At 37.7% G+C, this 19,847-nt stretch overlaps 2 protein-coding genes and 1 pseudogene across 2 annotated transcripts; all 3 read right to left on the bottom strand.

Moving 5' to 3' along the window:
* Window positions 1-2,847: 2,847 nt before the first annotated feature.
* Window positions 2,848-9,083, bottom strand: LOC127447982 (regulator of cell cycle RGCC-like). Its single transcript, XM_051710257.1, has 5 exons — window positions 8,921-9,083; window positions 8,577-8,750; window positions 5,019-5,123; window positions 4,848-4,910; window positions 2,848-3,409 (listed from the first exon to the last, which is right to left on the bottom strand). The coding sequence occupies exons 1-5, from the start codon at window positions 8,952-8,954 to the stop codon at window positions 3,402-3,404; spliced, it is 384 nt and encodes a 127-aa protein (XP_051566217.1). The 5' UTR covers window positions 8,955-9,083; the 3' UTR covers window positions 2,848-3,401.
* Window positions 9,084-13,450: 4,367 nt separating this feature from the next.
* Window positions 13,451-16,895, bottom strand: LOC127447734 (ras-related protein Rab-33B-like; annotated as a pseudogene).
* Window positions 16,379-19,847, bottom strand: LOC127447814 (kelch repeat and BTB domain-containing protein 7-like). The gene has a single exon (XM_051709886.1). The coding sequence runs from the start codon at window positions 19,520-19,522 to the stop codon at window positions 17,651-17,653; it is 1,872 nt and encodes a 623-aa protein (XP_051565846.1). The 5' UTR covers window positions 19,523-19,847; the 3' UTR covers window positions 16,379-17,650.

The following is a 19,847-nucleotide window of genomic DNA, read 5'->3' as shown; positions in this document are numbered from 1 at the left end:
TGTAATGTGACCCATTACTCTGGAGTCACATGAAAATGACATCCTGACAGCACTGCTTGGCTGGTGGCACCACAAGAATGTGCACTGTTTCAAGTCCATTTTGCACTTTAAGAGCTCTCCAAAAAGTAGGTACTGGTGAAATATCTACTACAAAATAATGAAATATTTGTGAGATGTTATTTTGTCAAAATACACAGTTACTTTTGAATGTTTTTTACCTCCCGAATGGAGTAGTTACAGCAAAACTAACTAGTCAAACCCTGAACCCTGGGTGTCAACTTACAACCGACAAATCTTTTTCACCTGCTTACAGAGGTCATGAGTCATGACCCTGTGTATTGCTAAGCATCTCTAGAAGAGTGATAAAAGCACATAGTATAGCATTAAAATATAAATTAAAATACATTTCCATTAAACTCTGCAGGGTTTTTATCAGTCCTCCCTAACATTAGTCCTGTGGGGACAGAAAGATTGGTGATGGGTTGAAATGAAGCTACAGGACTGTGGTCAGAGCAGACAGAGGGTCAGTTGACAGGAGCCACTCACACAATGACACAGATTTGGACATATAGTGCTGAGGAAGTATTCAGGTGTCAGATATTCTTCAGAGCAACTGCTCATAGTCTGAAGCCCCAACTGTGAGGTCAATCATTTTCAGACTGTTCAAGAGCCATAGCTAGTAAGTCACAACCCTGAATTAATTAACAACGTCCTCTTAAAGCATGTCCTAACCAGGTGCAAAGTTTCCAGCGACAAGTTATTGGTCTGTCCACACTGAAATAAAAAATGCTGTGTGATGCGATACAATCCAAAATGATCACACATGAAATTGACATGTTGAATGTTCATGTACCCTGAAATCGACATTCAGCTAAATTACTGAAAAGCGCCACTCCCCATCAGAGATTTTTGCATCAATTCAAGTGTAAACACATTTCCCTGTAGTGCCACTGTTAGTGTGTTGCGTGAGCAAACTCAGAGACCTGTTCTGGTCCTGTGGGAATCAGGAAGTAATCATGTTCACATTAACAATTGTGAGCGCGATTCGAAGGTTGCATTTTCTCTCTAAAATTAAATTTTTACACCACTGATGGTTAGATTTAGGGTTGGGGTTTGGGGGTAGAGTTTAAAAAACATCATTTACACCTAAATCTGCAACTTGCTTGGCTTGGCGCCAATCTGCAGACATTTCACCTAGAAACTGGAGCTCACACATGCCCATAGGTTCAACAACACTTCCAGCTTCTGCTACTGGCGGCATTGCTTCGTATTTCAGTAAGCATGGACCGATTTCAGCAACAAAAGTTTCAACCTACTGTCGTCGAATTCATTGTATAATCAGTCTGTGCAATCACAGCTAATCAGGTCATATTTGATGTTTTTTTTTATTTTATTTCTTTTTTTTTTTTTTACATTTTATTGATTCACAAAACAGGATTGAAGAAACAGAACATACACACACATAATCAAATTATATCCCCCCTCTACAAACATCCAGTGGTCTAACACAAATGAAAGTATACACACATGCATATACAAAAAATAAATAAAAATACATTTAAAACAGACAAGAGGAAACACTTAAGAATAGATAAAAAGAATTTAAAAAAATTAATACATTTAAAACTACAATGTATTTTATGTATTTATCTCCTACATTAACCCCACCGCCTAAAATACTGAGTCTGGGGCAAAATGAAATTTGAGTTGCCCAATACGTCACATATAAAACTCTGAACACTCAACCAAAATTCTTGAATCTTAACACACAACCAAAAAACATGGGTTGTGTCCTCATCTTCTGATTGGCATCGCCAGCAGGTGGGTGTGTCTTTCAAACCAAGCCTATACAATCTAGAGGTGGTCCAATAGAATCGATTTAAAATCGCACATAAGGCGCACCCTTGCATCTCTAGATGTAGACTTGACGTTTTTACATATTTGATGTTTAATGTACATATTTAATGTAATATTTTCCTGTCGCTTGTCACAGTTGATTGGGACAGGAACTCCAAGGGGCCGTTCACACTGACAGCATGTTAAATTGTTGCAGGTTGCAAAATCGATGTAATTGCTAGTAGGCATTTCTACATCCAAATGTATCAGACAGTGGATCATGTTTGCTCCACCATCTCCCCTCCCATTGGTAGTCACACCATCGCTTCTAATTTGAATAATGTTGTACTGTCCTCAACTTTGTCGCATAGCCAATTGTCATAGTTGCTTGTGTTGCCAAAATCTGCAAATCTTGCAAATCTAAGCTGCAGCTTTTAGCTTTTATTCTTTGTTGCTTTATGGAGTCTTGTCTGGTTAAAGGATGTTCCAGGTTCAATATAAGTTAAGCTCAATCGACATATTCTGTGGCATACGTTTATTTAAAATCGGGGTTACAGTAAGGCACTTACAATGGAAGTGAATGTGACCAGTCCATAAACATTCAAATACACACTCAAAAGTATAGCCACAAGACGCAAACATTATATACTCTATGTTAACATGATTTTAGTGTGATACATTTTCTCATGACAACAAAGTTGTAACCGGCTATAACTTTACACAAAAAAAGTTAGTCAGCGATTTGATCACACCTGAATCATCTTAACATGTATAATGTTTATGCTTTGTGGCTATACTTTTGAAACAATGCATATTTTAATGTTTATGACCTGGCCCCATTCACCTCAATAATAAGATCATTACAGTAAGCATGATTTTTTTTTTTTTTTTTTTTATAAACAAGAGATGAGAGACAAGAAATTATTTTTGTGAACATTCCTTCAAGACACACTGTAATAAACATTTTGATGCTTTTTCATGCATGACATCATGAAATAATACAAAGAAACATATGATAAAAATCTATTTACATCTTTAATCTCTTCAGGACATTAGTTGTATTAAATACAATATATCACTTTTCCAGTTTTTCCAATGAAATAAGAACTAAGTTTAAGCTCATGTTATGCTCATGATTTCAAACTCAGTTAATAATGCAATATCTCATAATACAGAAAAGGCTTCTTGTAGCAAGGCGACAGAGTTTGACACAATATTTACATGTAATACAAAATATATATTCACAAAAATGGTATTACAGATAAATTTACATTACCAACTCTATAAATTTACAAATATATTTCTATAAAAAGCTATTTAAATAATCTTACAAAATTAGGCAGGTGGTTTTAATGTTGTGGCTGATTGGTGTATGTTCTTTCTGTGTATTTATGAGAGCAAGTGTCCAATAGGTGTTTGTAAATGACTCCATAGTCGTTTAATATGTTAAACCATGACCATGTCTTCTCCATCTTCACAGTAGTTCAGGTCTGTCAGGTGCAGTCTGGCCATCTTCTCATGGCAGAGCTACAATGTGGTGGGCCCCAGTCTTCTCGTCTACAAACTCACATGTCTAGAGAAAGACAGGCAAGCAGGGGGCATAGTTAGTACATTTGTGGGTCCTTGGGTGTCAAGGCTATTCTCAGAGTGGGGGGGCTCTTACTTTTATAGACAGCCCCACCAGAAACACTGCAGTCCAATAAGCATGTCTTTCATTAGCAGTCTCAATGTATAAACATAAGAACATTTAGTAGCTTGCATGAGACCATGGGTAATGTTTAAGTGGGTCATTTCATGAGGGATCAGATTTCTCTTGATCGTTTGAGATTGAAGAGTTCATTGTACAATGAAAACGTACAGACTGAAATGAGGAAAAGACTAAAATGAGGGAAAATGTCTGTCAAATCTTGTGCTGTGTTTTTGGCTGTGTGTAGCACCTGCTGCTCTGCATATCCTTCTGAAGGATCTGAAGTTTTTTTAATAAGGTCCCATATCATTTCCGAATTTAACAGTCTGCTGGGCACATTTAATTGTGGATTGTTTTATGAATCTGTAGTAAAGGCTATGCGAAGAGGCTGTTGTTGAAGGATAGAGCTGTATAAAAATATACTGTGTTCAACAGCAAACCTGCAACTTGCAAGTAAATTCACAGCACCCTTTTATTTCTCATGCGAAGAGGGTGTTTATGTAGAAGTCCTAAAGGCACAGGAAAAAATAAATAAAACTGCCTATTTAACTGTAAAAAATTAAAGAGAGAAAGAGGAAAATGGTTGTACAGTTTGAGTCATTGCAGGTATACACAGATGCATTCCTATCTCTCTGGAGCAAGTTAAAGCAATCTAGGCTGCAAAAGGAGCGTTCCAAAACAAATCAACTAAACCGTATGATTGACACCAGACTTGGTACCATTCAGCAAGTGTATCAAACAGAACTCTGTTTATACAAGAGTTTTCTCCCATGGTCTCAAAGTATAAAGCCTAAGAGTTGGGCGCAAGAAGTAACTTAATTCAACTTAATTTAGAAAATCACTTTTAATTGCTAAACATTTTCAGTGAAGAACTACACTACCCATAATTCCGAAGAGAAATCCACTAATCAGAGAAGTTGCTGTTATCATGAAAACAGAAATCATGGCAAGAGCTCAGCAGCTACTGGGCTTGCACAGGCTAAAGCCCAGGGGCCCCCAACTCACAGGGGGGCCCATTCGCTGCATCCGCCACCATATTCTCCCACGTTGATGTTTGAGGTAGGAGTGCATCTAAACGCATTTAGCAGGAGACACTTATGTAAACACAGAGACGGTGTACAACAGTGAAAGCAGTCCGTGTAGTGCATCTTCAAAGATCAACGCTAGAATTTTAAAAAGAAGCTCTATGGAGAAAATGACTGGGATAAATACATACATGCTTTGTATTGGTCCGCAACTGATGATCATCAATGTATCTAAGTCATGCAATAACATTTGACCCCAAATTGTTTTAAAATTAACATTAGCATAATTTAACACTTACTTGCTAATGTTCTGTCAAGGTCTGCAATGAAGTCCTCTAGCTCTTTTGTGTCTCCAAGTTTAGCTGAAAGGAACAATATACAGTTGATCAACTAATACAGTAAAGCAAATAAATCTAAAAGTGACTGATTAGAGTTAAATATGCAATAAAAAAATATACTTTTTAACTCACGTTTAGGAGAGACCAAGGGACTGTTTGATGCAGGGGAGAAGACAGAGGGAGAGTTGAGTTTCTCATCACTAAAGCTGAAACTGTTTCTGTTCAAGGACTCTGCACCTATTACAAAAGGAAAATGACACAGAGGAAGTCAGCAAAAAAATAAATTGATGCTTCCTGTATGTATCTGTACCATCTACATTTAAGGAACATATAGAAACCATTTTTTATTTTTTTTATTTAGCATACATCATGTTCATAGTTTTAATGAATTATACTGTTTGATTTTAAAGACATTTTCATTCACTTTTGTACAATACACAACTTTAGAAGTGTTTAGTTGCGACTTGATGTTCAATGTAAAATCTGGATGCTGAAGCAAATCCAGTTGAGAATCACTAACTCAGGCTTGTCAAACATGTGCAGTGACCCGTAACCGGAGGGGGTAGGGCATGTTCGGGAGGGGTTAATCTGTGCTAGGAATCAATGCATATTTTGCAATCAATGCATATTCCTCTAATAACAGCCTCTCTCTTTCCACTCACTCACGAGCACACTTTCAAAGCTATTTCAACCGTGACCCACCCTCAAGCAGGTTCATTTAAAACCGAAGAGCTGGGCCAGTATGCCACACTCTGGCTTAAAAAAAAAATGTATATTTATACATTCTTAGCCCTGCACTCAGTGTGCCATTACACAGAAGCTCAACTTTGCCACCACCTCAGTCATTAGATTCTCTGGGATGTCTCTGGGCTTCAGCACATCAGCTGGTGAAATGTTTGAGCAAAAACTAAAGTACAGAGGTCCTCTCAACTGACACTGCTTGCTCTAGATCACTGGTTCTCAACTGAAAGGGTTGCAACTCAAAAATAGGTCGCAGGTCTGTTCTCACTGGGTCACAGATAGCGGGAAAAATATTCAGATAATAAAAATGATCAAATGCAACTAACCATATAATCATGCATAGTTAGGATAGCAAAATGAACAGACTTTGAAAATCTTCAGTATTTTAGTGCAAATTCAAGTGACACTGTAATATGACTTATATTACAGATTACACTTCGACTGTTGTTAATGCATTTATAAAACTGTAAATGTTCCTATTTAGCCTATTTCATGTTAATAATTTTGCATATTGTTGGCTTGGGCATATGCAGTTCATGGTCATTTTAATAAATTTCAATGGCTGGTTTTAAGCACATTTTTGTTACTTCTGTGCAATAAACAATTTCAGAACTGTGTTGGGGTGTCACTTGATGTCCAATGCAAAATCTTCTTCCTGAAGCAAAACCAGTTGAGAACCACTGAACTAGATCAATGGCAGATGTGTCAAAACAGTATCAGGCTTGATTGAATCCAACAAGTAGCTGCAAAATCAATGAGGGTGCCAGAGTATATTTTACTATCCAACCACAGAGTCTGTCACATTCCCTTGTTTCTTCCAGAAGTAAATGGGAGGGGAAAAGAGATTGCTTGTTGCCCAATCATTTTATGCACATATAAGCTATCAAATAAAACTCCTACATATCTATTCAAGATGTCCATAAAAAAAACCTTTGCACCTTCCTGTGCGTCTTTCTGAAAACAAGTTGTCATTCCCATCAGAAGTTCCATACACAAAGAGGTTCTGATATAATGGGATTCAGAAAAAGTAAAAAGTCAGTGTTAACCTTGAAATGAATACCCTAAAGTCTCCACAAAACGTCTGAGTAGGCACTCGTTCTTTGTTATTGGCTTGTGTGTTGGACCTTCATGCTGTGCTTAGATCCAGTCTGTCTCAGGGTGTTTGGCAGGGTCTGTGTGAGTTTCACACAAGGAGAATCTCCAATTGAAAGCTGAATGTTTCCACATGTTGGAATACACCTACAGTGAACCTGTGTCCCTGAACAGATATTAGAACTGACAAGTGATATACCGATATATCAGCCTGGCCGAATAATTAGACAATATTTGGTCATTTTCACATGATCCGCATTGGCCGATAACTGTGCAACATATGGAAATAAACCTACAGTGAGCCTGTGTCCGTGAACAGATATTAGAACTGATTAGTGATAAACCGATATATCGGCCAGGCAGAATAATTTGATGATATTTGATCATTTTGGAATTATCAGTATTGGCATGTTCATACAAAGAAGCATGTGGATTCTGCTAAAAGGAAGTGTGCCACACCAAGTGTTAGCGATTTTTTGTGAAGCAAAGTTCAGAATCTGGGACTTTTTGCTTATCATTCTGTTGTGCACGGCCATAGTTTTCGGTCGGCTGACTGCGCTGCGAAATTAATCCAAAAATTGCATGATCCACAGAAATTACTGCAGCATGGCAACAAACGTTTCCTCTCACTTGGTCCAGCTCTTGAAAGAATACTACACATTTTCATGGTCTATGTGCATACTTTCTTTCTCAAGAAAAATGCCCAAAGTTTCTAAGAGACATTTTCAGCGATCCTTGCACTAAACTTTGGAGTGGCTTCGCTCTTAACCAAACAGCCACTTTTAACCGTGCACTGGAGATAGTAAAGCAACACTACATATCAGCCACTTTGCACATTCATGACCTGAGAAACGTTTTGCAGGCCAGGCTGGAGGAATCATTCATACCCCTGACATTAAAAAGCAGTTGGATGCCCTTGTTGAAGCTGGTGACATGTGAATGGATGATTTCTTTTGTGCAGTGAAAAACTTTTATTCAGCATCGGTGGATTACCTCCAAAATTGGAGCTCTCATTGAAGAACACAGAAAAACTTGAGTGGGCCCTACTGAGAGACATCCCACAGTGGAAAGACATTCAGAGCAGCCTCGAACACTTCTACTCCAGAATCCCCGCTCTCAGTTTGTTTGACGAAACCACGCTCTTTGATGATTGGGCTTGCACAAAAAACATTGTCACTTGTCGCATCACTGAGTGGAGCATGAACAAGAGGGCCGTGTCAGAGAGATGGACTGATGTTTTTCATGAGCTGGAGAGCAAGACCATCAAATTCAGAGTCTTAGTCAGGGTGGTGGAGTTTGTTTTATGCCTGCCTGGGACATCTACATCTGTGGAGCATCATGGATAAATCTCGACTCAGTGTAACAGTCATGAAGGTAATGCTTTTCGTACGTCTTAATTTTGGACTGGACTGCTCTGCATTTTATGATAAACTCTTGAAAGACAAGCGCACACTTAGAAAAATTGCTGCCAGCGAAAAGTACAAGGTGACAACAGTTACAGATGCAGATGCACCCTCCACTTCGCATTGATCTGCGCCTAGGTAAGGATACGTCAATTTCATTTTTGCTGGGAGGAGGCTGTCCCAGTTTCCACAAGCAAGAATCTGGCCACCATAGTCATAAACAAATGTTTCATGAATCTTCTATCCCCCAAAGGAAGAAATTAAAGTCTGTCTTTTAAAAGACAAGTTAACATATACAGTACAAAAGCTGTTCTTTGTGCTTGTGTGAGGGATAAGATTAGATAAGATTCTGTAGGCTACACTGTAACTTCTGAAGCTGTAATAATGATTGAAGGGCAAGAGCACATTGTTTCTATCTGGAATAATAACACGTCAAATGCACTTTTGTACTCACTCTCAGAGTCGCTGATTCCGCTGTCGCTGACGCTCGCGCTGCTCCGTCTCTTCATTGTTTTCAAGTGCTCATCATATCTGAAGTGTCTCTTCTCCACGGGGGACGAAAAATCCTCAATGACAGCGTCGAACTCACACAACACTGCATTGAGGTCGACATCATCCTCAAGAAATGCTAGAAATTAAACGTAAGATTTGTTTCAAAAACTGCAACAAAATTAAAGATATTTCGTCTGGTCAATACACTCTGATAAGCATATTTGCATGAGTTCGTATGTTTAGAATTTATGTTTACCAGTCCTACTATGCATTTAATCGTTTAAAGGTAAATTAAGACAAGCTTACATTTGCTCTGTGACTTTATCTTTGGAGACTTCATCTTCGATGGAAGGTAGTATTTTAGTGTCCTCTTCCGAAATATCCTATATAAGACAGCAAGTCCTTATAATATCCCTTTTGAATAGACAGTCCTCACTATGTGTTCTCTCAGTTTCTGCGCTTGCATTGCGGTGGGGTTGTTTTAAATATTGCCCGACTCTGAGGGGGGGCTGATGGAGGCGGGTGGGACTTGGGAAACGCGTCGCCAAAGAGACTATCACTCACGCCTGTTTTACTCTTCCGTGTGAGTTACATCTATTGGCGTCATTCCCGTTGAAGAATGTGTTTTAAACAGCTACTATGACACACGCAGGACATCAATGCAATGCTACTTTATTTTTAACCATAACTCCGTCCTGGCCGCCCTCCCATTTGTGATTACTTCACTTGTTGCAATGTTTTTATCAGCAATCCAGCACTTAATGATACAGGACATATGGACAGCTAATAACCCACGTAATCCCATGAGAAGGCATAGGGTCTACTACTAAAGGTGTATTACAGAAATAAATAAATAAATAACCTTCAGGGATATCTACGACATCAGTGTGTCCAAATGGTATGTAATGCAGTTTTGCTCATTCACTCAATTTTTTTAAATTTTTATTTTTTATTTTTTATTTTTTATTTTTTTTTTGATTTACGCATTTCAATTTCATAACAAAATTCCATCAAGATGAATTGGGTAAGTTTTATCAAATGTAATTAATAAAAATTTAAATATTTAGTTTTTTTAATTATTTCTTTATTTTAGACTACTACAATTTGATTGAAATTTGTTGTGAGATTGAAATGCTTAAATCCTTAAAAAAAAAGTGTGTAAATTGCAGCAGGAATGCCCAGCAGGTTTAGACACTTACCTGTGCATCTAAGTGTATATATATATATATATATATATATATGGAAAAAAAAAATCAGATCTTCTTAAACTACTTCAAAGAGTTCTCATCAAAAATCCTCCATGTGCAGCAATGACAGCTTTGCAGATCCTTGGCATTCTAGCTGTCAGTTTGTCCAGATACTCATGTGACATTTCACCCCACACTTCCTGTAGCACTTGCCATAGATGTGGCTGTCTTGTCAGGCACTTCTCATGCACCTTACAGTCTAGCTGATCCCACAAAAGCTCAATGGGGTGAAGATCCATAACACTCTTTTCCAATTATCTGTTGTCTAATGTCTGTGTTTCTTTGCCCACTCTAACCTTTTCTTTGTGATTTCTGTTTCAAAAGTGATATTTTCTTTGCAATTCTTCCCATAAGGCCTGCACCCCTGAGACTTCTCTTTACTGTTGTACATGAAACTGGTGTTGAGCGGGTAGAATTCAATGAAGCTGTCAGCTGAGGACATGTGAGGCGTCTATTTCTCAAACTAGAGACTCTGATGTACTTATCCTCTTGTTTAGTTGTATATCTGGCCTTCCACATCTCTTTCTGTCCTTGTTAGAGCCAGTTGTCCTTTGTCTTTGAAGACTGTAGTGTACATCTTTGTATGAAATCTTCAGTTTTTTTGGCAATTTCAAGTATTGTATAGCCTTCATTCCTCAAAACAATGATTGACTGACGAGTTTCTAGAGAAAGCTGTTTCTTTTTTGCCATTTTTGACCTAATATTGACCTTAAGACATGCCGGTCTATTGCATACTGTGGCAACTCAAAAACAAACACAAGGACAATGTTAAGCTTCATTTAACGAACCAAATATCTTTAAACTGTGTTTGATATAATGGCAAGTGATTTTCTAGAACCAAATTAGCAATTTAGCATGATTACTCAAGGATAAGTTGTTGGAGTGATGACTGCTGGAAATGGGGCCTGTCTAGATTTGATCAAAAATGACTTTTTACAAATAGTGATGGTGCTGTTTTTTACATCAGTAATGTCCTGACTATACTCTGTGATCAGCTGAATGTCATTTTAGTGAATTAAAGTACCAGTTTCCTTCCGAAATAGCACAATCTGTACATTATTCCAAACTTTTGGCCACCAGTGTATATATATATAAGTGGGATAATAAGAATTGCCTTTTTTTTAAATTATTATTATTTTTAAGCTACAGGCTTAAGGAGCTGTAGGCCTACCTATAACCGATACAGACCTCTAGGCTATACTCTACATCCCACGTGGCAAAATAATAATGTTTACACAAATTATATATGCTGTGCAGCTTCTTCAGAAAATACCTAAATTAAAAGAAAACAATTTTTTTATGATCTATCTTTTTTAATGTGAAACATCTTACAGATGTTTTGCAATGGATATGAGGAAAGGCCTAAGCTATGCAAACTCATAGGCACTTATGTACTGAAAATAGGCCATACCTTAAAATTCTTATTATAAAATAAAGGAGAATCTAAAATCCTTCCACCCTAAATACTATTTTTTGTTTTGCTTGTTTTCTGTTTATTTATTTATTTATTTATTTATTTTTTACTTTATTGAGTATTACATTCAAGGTATCCTATATTTCAGTATCAGCTGTCTGCTTGTTGTCATGTCCGTTAGATGGCATTCACATAATGACTCAGATTTGGTCCAGACATGTTTGTACAGACATCTGGTGGTGTCTAAATGTAATTGCACCAATGATATTCATTGACATAGCAATTGGAATACACTTTAAATGTAAGATTTTGCTTTAAAAAGCTGAGAAATCTTTGACCACCAGCCTGAATATTATATATATAATATTGCACTGGCAAGACTGGCAATTTTGTAACAATCCAGCATTAAATGTAAAACTTTTGAAAGTAAAATGTTTTAAACACAATCAGTCAAAATCCTGCTTGTTATATTTTGTGGTATAATTTATGACTTTAAAAAGCATTCTTCACACCTTTTTTGTGGTGTTTGGGCTAACAGCTGCACTTGCCTGCTGATTTTAGGATTTAAGTGCACATGTACGGAGTCAAAAACAGCACTTACTGTCTGAGAGGCTGAGATCTGTTTAGTTAGCAAAATAAAATAAAAATGAGACTAAGTGATTCTGAAGTTTCTGAATGTTGTTGTCGATAAAACAGTATGGTTACTGATGTGGGTTTCTCTTTTATTGTGAGGATTGGCCTACAATATCAAACGTTTAAGAAAGGAATTTGAGGGTTCACATCTTTCCCATGAATAAAGATTTTTGGTAACACTTTACAATAAAGTTCCATTTGTTATCATTAGTTAACAACATTATTTAACATGAACAAACAATGAACAATGTATTTTTACAGAATTTATTTATTAATGTTAGTTAATATAAATACAATTGTTCATTGTTAGTATATGTAAGTTCATAGTGCATTCACTAATGTTAACATATACAACTTTTGATTTTAAAAATGTATTCGTTTTTATTACCATCAACCAAGATTAATAAATGCTATAAAAGTATTGTTCATTGTTAGTAACCTTATTGTAAAGTTCCCAAATCTTACAAAATTCATATATATATATATATAGTCATTTAGTCAATTAAATATTTTAGAGCTGAGCTTAAATGGAAAAACGATTTTCACTATAGATACAAAGGTTTATTAATTTTCATGACTTTACCAGGCCTGGAAATTACAGTTTTAATACTCCCTGATTTTTCCAGGTTTTCCATGACCGGGGAACCCTGGTCTTTATATTTAAAAAAGATTTATCTTTGACCCTGATTGATCACAACTGTAAAAACAAATATGTTAAAATAATGGCTCTATTTTTCATTTTATTTTCATTTTGTTTTAAAGTTAAATTAATTTTTACAACACTTGAACAAACACATTTGAGAGTCAGTGCAAACTATTTACACAATGACAAGAATTTTCTCTCAAGGACAACACATTTTAAATGATGTAAAATCCTCAAGACAATCTTTAGACATGATACAATCTTGTCAACTGGAATACAATCAGTTCCAGTTTAGTTTGAGCTGGCATGCAATACTTATTTGATGAGATGAGAAGTAGTAGCATTTCTAGTTTACTGAGGAAAAAGTAACCATAGCCTCAAATATGCAATGGTAATCAATCCATATCTGTATGAAAAGACTTAACATAGCAGAACGTTCATTGCTATGGTGCATAGTAATAAGGTGCCAAAGTGTTTTTTGTTTTGTTTTGTTTTTCTGATCAGCATAAACGCTCCAGATTGCCTTAAGAAATTTCATCAAAGCATCCAGGAATTGTCACAATATATTAATAACTATATCTATAAAAACATGTTTAGTTAGTACAGACTGATAATGTTATAACATATTCTATAGGGTGAGGTCTTCATGTCACTGAATGCGTTTATGAAGGCCTTAAATAATCAGACGAATTAATAAGATATTAAATAGGTAGATTCGTCTAATACATCAAACATCATCTGAATTAGAAAATTAGAAAATTAGAAAAACCCCAAAAGTCCCTCTCAAATTTCATGTTTCCAAAGACATTTGTGAACTATATGTAGATACCAACACATTTCCATATCAATTTACAGTCTCCTAAACTATTACACCAAAGCGGAAGGGCCAAAGTTTTTATTTAGCAATAACAGGGTGTCTTCATCTCCTGGTCTCCAGAGAGTTGTATGAAGCTGCTCTCACTGGGCTGTTTCAGGCTCAGCAGCTTGTGATTCTTCAGCCTGTAGGTGAGGAAAATTGCATCTACATGCTCTTATTCTGCAGGGTCTCTTGCAGATGTCTCAAATAACAGAAAGTTGTAGCTATCAGCAAGTCGCTGAGCTATGAAAGTGGACACCTCTCTTCTTCCTCTTAAGTCACATTTGTTCCCAACTAGGAAACGGTGTACCATGGCAGGGACTGAGTGAAGGCAGCACTCCTCAATCCATTCTGGCAGGCTCTCAAATGAAGCCAGACTGGTCACATCGTACGCAAAGATGATGTCATGGACGTTGCAGTAGTAATGCTCCACCATACTCTTCCTGAAGCGCTCCTGTCCTGCTGTGTCCCAGATCTGCAACTGAGAAAGAGTATGTGATTTGCATCATTGCAGATATTTAAAAGTAGTAGAGGAGGCCAGGGCTAGTTGTCACATGAGGACGTTGTCACAAGGGCTATATCTCAGTAACTAAAAGGTTTAGAGTCAAAAGTCCAATTACACAACTGCTCGTTTTCTCTAGTTTGTATGGGTTTGTATGTTAATTTCAAGCACCTAGTTCAAAACCCTGTTAAATTAGAATAACTGAAGTGAGTGTAATCCTCCAACCACAAATTCCAATATCATCATATGTGTGTAATAGCTGTTGGGTAAATAAGTGAAACTTAAACTTCAGGCAAGTGTCAACTATATAATGAAGGTAGACTTTTTCTCAAAGATTGAACTGTGTTCTCAAGACAGTATTTTTTATAAATGAAAGCTTGGGGCAAGTTGTCACATGTTTTATGTTGTTGTTGTTGCACTTTTATACAACTTATTAATTACAGTTTCTTTTGGACAAAATAATGGTTTGATATTTAACACGATACCTTTTTCTTTTTTGCTGTTTCATGAACAGTTTTGTAGTAGTCAGTTTCCCATCGTGACAATGTGCCCAAAGTGCAGGGCATGTAATCACACTATAATGGGGTAAAGTCAACATGTTTTAAATGATTTTTGTCTTTTTATATATATCTATGTGTGTGTGTGTGTGTGCATATATACAATGCACTCACTGAGCACTTTATTAGGAACATTATACTACTACTGGGTAGGGCCTCCCTTTGCTCTCAAAACAGCCTCAGTTCTCCATGGCATGGATTCCACAAGATGTTGGAAACATTCCTTTGAGATTCTGGTCCATGTTGACATGACTGCAAAGGCTCATTGTCTCATTGTCATGTTCATGAAACCAGTTTGAGATGACTTTTGCTTGTGATGTGCATTATCATGCTGGAAGTAGCCATTAGAAGATGGGTAAATTGTGGCCATGAAGGGATGCACATGGTCAGCAACAAAACTCAAATAGGCTGTGGCATTCAAGCGATGATTACTTGGTATTAACGGGCCCAAAGTGTGCCAAGAAAACATTCCCCACACCTTTACACCACCGCCACCAGCTTGGATTGTTGACATAAGGCAGGTTGGGTCCATGGATTCATGCTGTTGGCACCAAATTCTGACCCTACCATCTGTGTGCCTCAGCAGAAATCGAGATTCATCAGACAAGGCTATGCTTTTCCAGTCTTCCACTGTCCAGTTTTGGTGAACCTGTGCCCACTGCAGCTTTCTGTTCTTGGCTGACAGGTGGAACCCAACATGGTCTACTGTTGTAGCCCATTCGCCTCAAGGTTCGACATGTTGTGCATTCTGAGATGCTTTTCTGCTCACTACAATTGTACAGAGTGGTTATCTGAGTTACTGTAGCCTTTCTGTCAGTTTGAACCAGTCCGGCCATTCTCTGTTGACCTCTCTCATCAATAAGGCATTTCTGTCTGCAGAACTGCCACTCACTGGATGTTTTTTGCACAATTCAGAGTAAATTCTAGAGTCTGTTGTGCGTGAAAATCCCAGGAGATCAGCAGTTACAGAAATACTCAAACCAGCCCATCTGGCACCAACAATCATGCCATGGTCGAAATCACTGAGATCACATTTTTTCCCATTCTGATGGATGTGAACATTAACTGAAGCTCCTGACCCATATCTGCCTGATTTTATACATTACATTGCTGCCACACGATTGGCTGATTACATAATCGCATGAATAAGTAGGTGTACAGGTGTTCCTAATAAAGTATTCCGCATTTCTTAGCCATATGTATGTGCCAATTTAGACATTCAAAAAATATAAATATTATATATTATATTTAATATTAACCAGAGTAAAAATAAAAAAGTATTGAAGTAGCCTATATTTACTTAAATTATAATAAATATTATAAAGCATGAATTATGGTCTGTTTTGTCATATTTTATAAATATAACAGAATGTCAAAGAATTGATGTATATTAATTAATAAATAATGTATTTAATTAATGTATTTAAATAATTGTTTGACTACTACTTTTAACAATACAGACCACAGACTCATAGTATAGAAACCCCAAATGAATATATCATATTCAGTTATTCACAATCAACATGTCTAAACAGCTTTATGAACAGGTGACAGTAAACCCTGCAGTATAGATCATCCTCAACTTTTCTCCAAGTTGCTCCCCTCTCTAAAATCCACACCGATCGTTGCCTCGGGATTAACGAGAAATACACCACCGCAAAACCTGCAAGTTAGGCACGTCTTTCCAACATCTGAATCCCTGACAATGATCATTTTAAACACCCTTCCCTGAGGACTGTCATACTCTTGATACGAGTTGTGTTTTCTATTGCCATAGTTCTGATCCCGACAACATATTATGAGACGAGACCTTAACGTGAACTCCTGCAACCAACCAAAAGCCTTGAAAGCATGCTTCAGTTTTTCCTCGAATACAATGTGTGAAACAGTAAAAGGAATAAACACATAACAATAAAGTAAAAACAGACTTTATTAATTAGGACCAAAATTATAACTGAGATACAGAACCATAATTTAATAGATTATTAATAATGAAAGTATAATTTAGACTCAAATAAAAGTCTATATAGTCTATAGACTCTTTGCACTGGAAGCTAATGACAAATTCCTTGTGTGTGTTAGCATACTTGGCAATAAGGCCCATTCTTATTCTGACATTTAGACAACAATGACAACAAATTAATATATAGCCGAAACACGCAAAAACACAAACATAAAAAACTATGTAGGGTACAATGGGGCTAAAGCCCAGCCTTTCTTCCAAAACATACAATAACAAGAAACCATGGTCTATGATTTAATTAATGAAATATTCCTAAACTCACTTCATAACTGAATCTATAAGATGTACAGTGCACACTGCTTGTTGACTAATAAAAGATGAATAGGTGTTGTAATTGAATATTCTATAGAGATGTTGAAATGTCCAAAGTAGTACACTTTGGTACCAGAAAAACGCACCATTTCATTAGGCCCCAATGTACTCTATATAAGATTCAGACATAATACTGTTCTTTATTTGTGACCTCCAGAGACTGGCAAAGTCAAAATGCTAACAATTACCAATTTATAATCCTGAGACAATGTATCATTCACTAGCTGTTTATTACAAGGGCAAGCCTTTGTTTAATAACACTTATGCAGCATGAATTTCAAGTCAATTTTCACCTGGTTGTTGTGGGGTGAACCACTATTTACAAAGCTAATAATTTCAAGAAAATCCATTAACACCTACAGTGGGGTGCAAAAGTCTGAGGCCACAAGTGAAAATGCTTATATTTAGGTTTTTTTTTTTCTAATTTAACACATACTGTTATTTATTTATTTTTTATTAAAAATGATATCTTTGTTGAAACTTTGAAAATTTAAAATTCAAGCTGGCATGGACTCAAGTTTGTGCAAAACCTGATGATCCATGTTATCCAGCATGTTCTGAGAATGTTCCAAAGAGCATCTTTTGATTCATTTGAAGCAAGGAGTTAACAGTCAATGTCGCAAATGTGCTTACATTTTATTAGTGATTTAGAAATAATGCAAAATCTTTTTTTTTTTTTTTATCTTGAAAGTTTATTTCTAGGTTTACATTTATTTATTTTTTTTAATCTGGTCTGAGACTTTGGACCCCACTGTTTATCTCAAAATACTTTTGCAGCATTTTTGACATTTGGCTGTATTATGCACAGTTCCACATTTGACACGGTTTAAACTTTGAGAACCACACTGACTACCAGTTCTCATCTGAAAATGAGCTTGAGCTGCCGGAGTCAGAGTCTGCATCAGTCAATCCGTCAAAGTCCCAGTCAGCACTGGAGCCACTGTCATCATCCTCCTCCGAGACGAAATTCTGACCGGAACCCAGACATGCAGTATACACCCTGCTGGAGAGACTCATTGACCCAAATGAGGATCCAAACATGGTGGCCACATTTTTCCAAGTGTCCCGTGCAGGGTCATATTCGTGTACAACAAGCCTATTTTTGTTGTGATGAACTATGGCAATCGTTAGTAGAAGCAGTTTGTTGTTGTGTTGCACAACTTGGTAGTTGAGAGCACTGCTATCAATTGGAATGTCTCCAATGCGCCTCCATTCTCCACGAGCTGGGTTGTACGCTTTTACCACAGGGATGTCACACAGGCAGATGATCTGTTCCTGAAAGACACAGGCTTTGTGGAGTTTACTGCGTTTGAGGGAGCCTCGCTGGAGCCAGTGGTTTTTCTTTGGCTCATAGCTGAGCATCCTCCTCTTATTCACCACATAGAGTCGCTCATTGACTGTCACAACCTGCATCTTTCCCAACGAATGAGGCAAAGGGGCCACCAAAATCCACTGGTTCCTTTGAATGCTATAGCACTCTACTTCCTTGAGCCTGGCATCTGAAGCCGGATCTCTGCCACCCAGAATGTAAAGGTGCCCATTGAGGTAGCCGATGTATGAGTGCATTCGTCCGAGCAGTCTATCGGCCAGCTCCTGCCAACAATTTAACAATGGGTTGTACACCCAGAAGTGCTTTGACAGTTGCGAGGCTAGGTACAAATTGTTCTCTGGTGTACTACAGACCAAAAACGTCTCCATTGGAGAGCGTTTGAAGTTCTGATTGGATAGGTTAATGACCGGGGAAGCCATTGAGTAGATTTCCTCCATGTAGGGATCATAGCACATGAAAGGTTCATTTGGCCGTCCGAAGAAGAGGACCATTTCTTTCGCACTCTTGCCGACTCTTTGTTTGGTAGCATTTACACCCTTTGAAATCACACTGCATTGCTCATCGAAGACCCCATCGAACACATTCGAGAGATATTTCTTTATTAAAGGCTTCGATTTAAGGCTATCGAGATAAACCCCGTCTTTTTCCGAAAACAAAGACCACCGAACACATCTAAGGACCTGCGATGCATCTTCGGCATCTGCATGCAGATTATTCTCAATCCACTGTATAGCGAAAGAACACACTTTCCTTTCACAGTCCACATCGAGAGAATCCAGAGTGAGGATCTCTTTTATTTGCCTCAGGTCCAGCTCACAAAGCTCCTTTACATTGGCACTAAGCTGGACAAAGTTCTTTGCAATGAATGCTTGAGCCTTGCTCTTCAGCTCCAGATTGTCAAAGGTGTCAGCAAACTTCAAAATCCCTGCACAGTTAGAAAGGTCCAACCTTCTCGTCATGAAATTAGCACAAGCCTGCCGTATATACTCCAGCTGAAGCATATTAGCAGCTGCATAGAGCCTTTGCACGTTGCCTTCTGTGATTGTCACTTTGCCAGTGTAGCAGTAATCGATGATGACAGCCATTGAGTCAGCGTCGACATCATGAATGGTTATCTTTCTCTGCGTGCTCTCATACAATCCTCCTGTAAACATGCTCTTAAAATAAGGGCTCGCTGCAGCCAGTATATTGCGGTTGCACTGGAAAAATGTTCCTGCTGCAACAGTAGAGGAAACACTTTGGTCCTCTGGCCCCCGGTCAGCTTCTACTTCGATAGTCACGTCGACTAATAATTGCGAGTCGTAGAATAATTTCAGCTCTTTCATCAAACTTAAAGCGTGATTCGAGTCCTCGAGCTCCTCCGGACCACCGAAACAGTTCACCGAAGCCATGTCGCTCCAAAAGACATTCACCACACGACGTCTTCTCGGTTCAAACGCATCAAAATCCCGTTAGTTCGCCGTAACACCAGCATTAAATCTCCCACAGCGTCTCGTGCAAACAACAAGCCGTACGCTTGCAGGCGCTGCTTCTTTGTTGCATGACAGTGCAACCATGTTTCGTGAATGAAAACGTGTTCGTTATAACTGTATAAAACGTCTTTCAGGACATCAAATGATCGACAGCAGTGAAGTCCGTATCGTTTATTCGCGATTTCGTTTGGATTTGGATCTTGAAACATCAACTTTGCAGGTCTCACTCAAGCATGCTATCAGC

The sequence above is a fragment of the Myxocyprinus asiaticus genome, chromosome 11, assembly GCF_019703515.2.
Source record: "Myxocyprinus asiaticus isolate MX2 ecotype Aquarium Trade chromosome 11, UBuf_Myxa_2, whole genome shotgun sequence".
Taxonomy (NCBI): domain Eukaryota; kingdom Metazoa; phylum Chordata; class Actinopteri; order Cypriniformes; family Catostomidae; genus Myxocyprinus; species Myxocyprinus asiaticus.
The sequence above is the reverse complement of the archived record's forward strand: the minus strand, read 5'-3'. Positions and strand labels throughout refer to the sequence as shown.

What these genes read in the sequence shown, in the direction of transcription:
- LOC127447982 (XM_051710257.1), bottom strand. Translation starts at nt 8,954, where the DNA reads ATGAAGTCTCCAAAGATAAAGTCACAGAGCAAAT. An exon ending in CGGAATCAGCGACTCTGAGA is followed by an intron (nt 5,124 to 8,576) that starts GTGAGTACAAAA and finishes CTTTTGTAATAG; the next exon opens with GTGCAGAGTCCTTGAACAGA. An exon ending in TCCCTTGGTCTCTCCTAAAC is followed by an intron (nt 4,911 to 5,018) that starts GTGAGTTAAAAA and finishes TGTTCCTTTCAG; the next exon opens with CTAAACTTGGAGACACAAAA.
- LOC127447814 (XM_051709886.1), bottom strand. Translation starts at nt 19,522, where the DNA reads ATGGCTTCGGTGAACTGTTTCGGTGGTCCGGAGGAGCTCGAGGACTCG.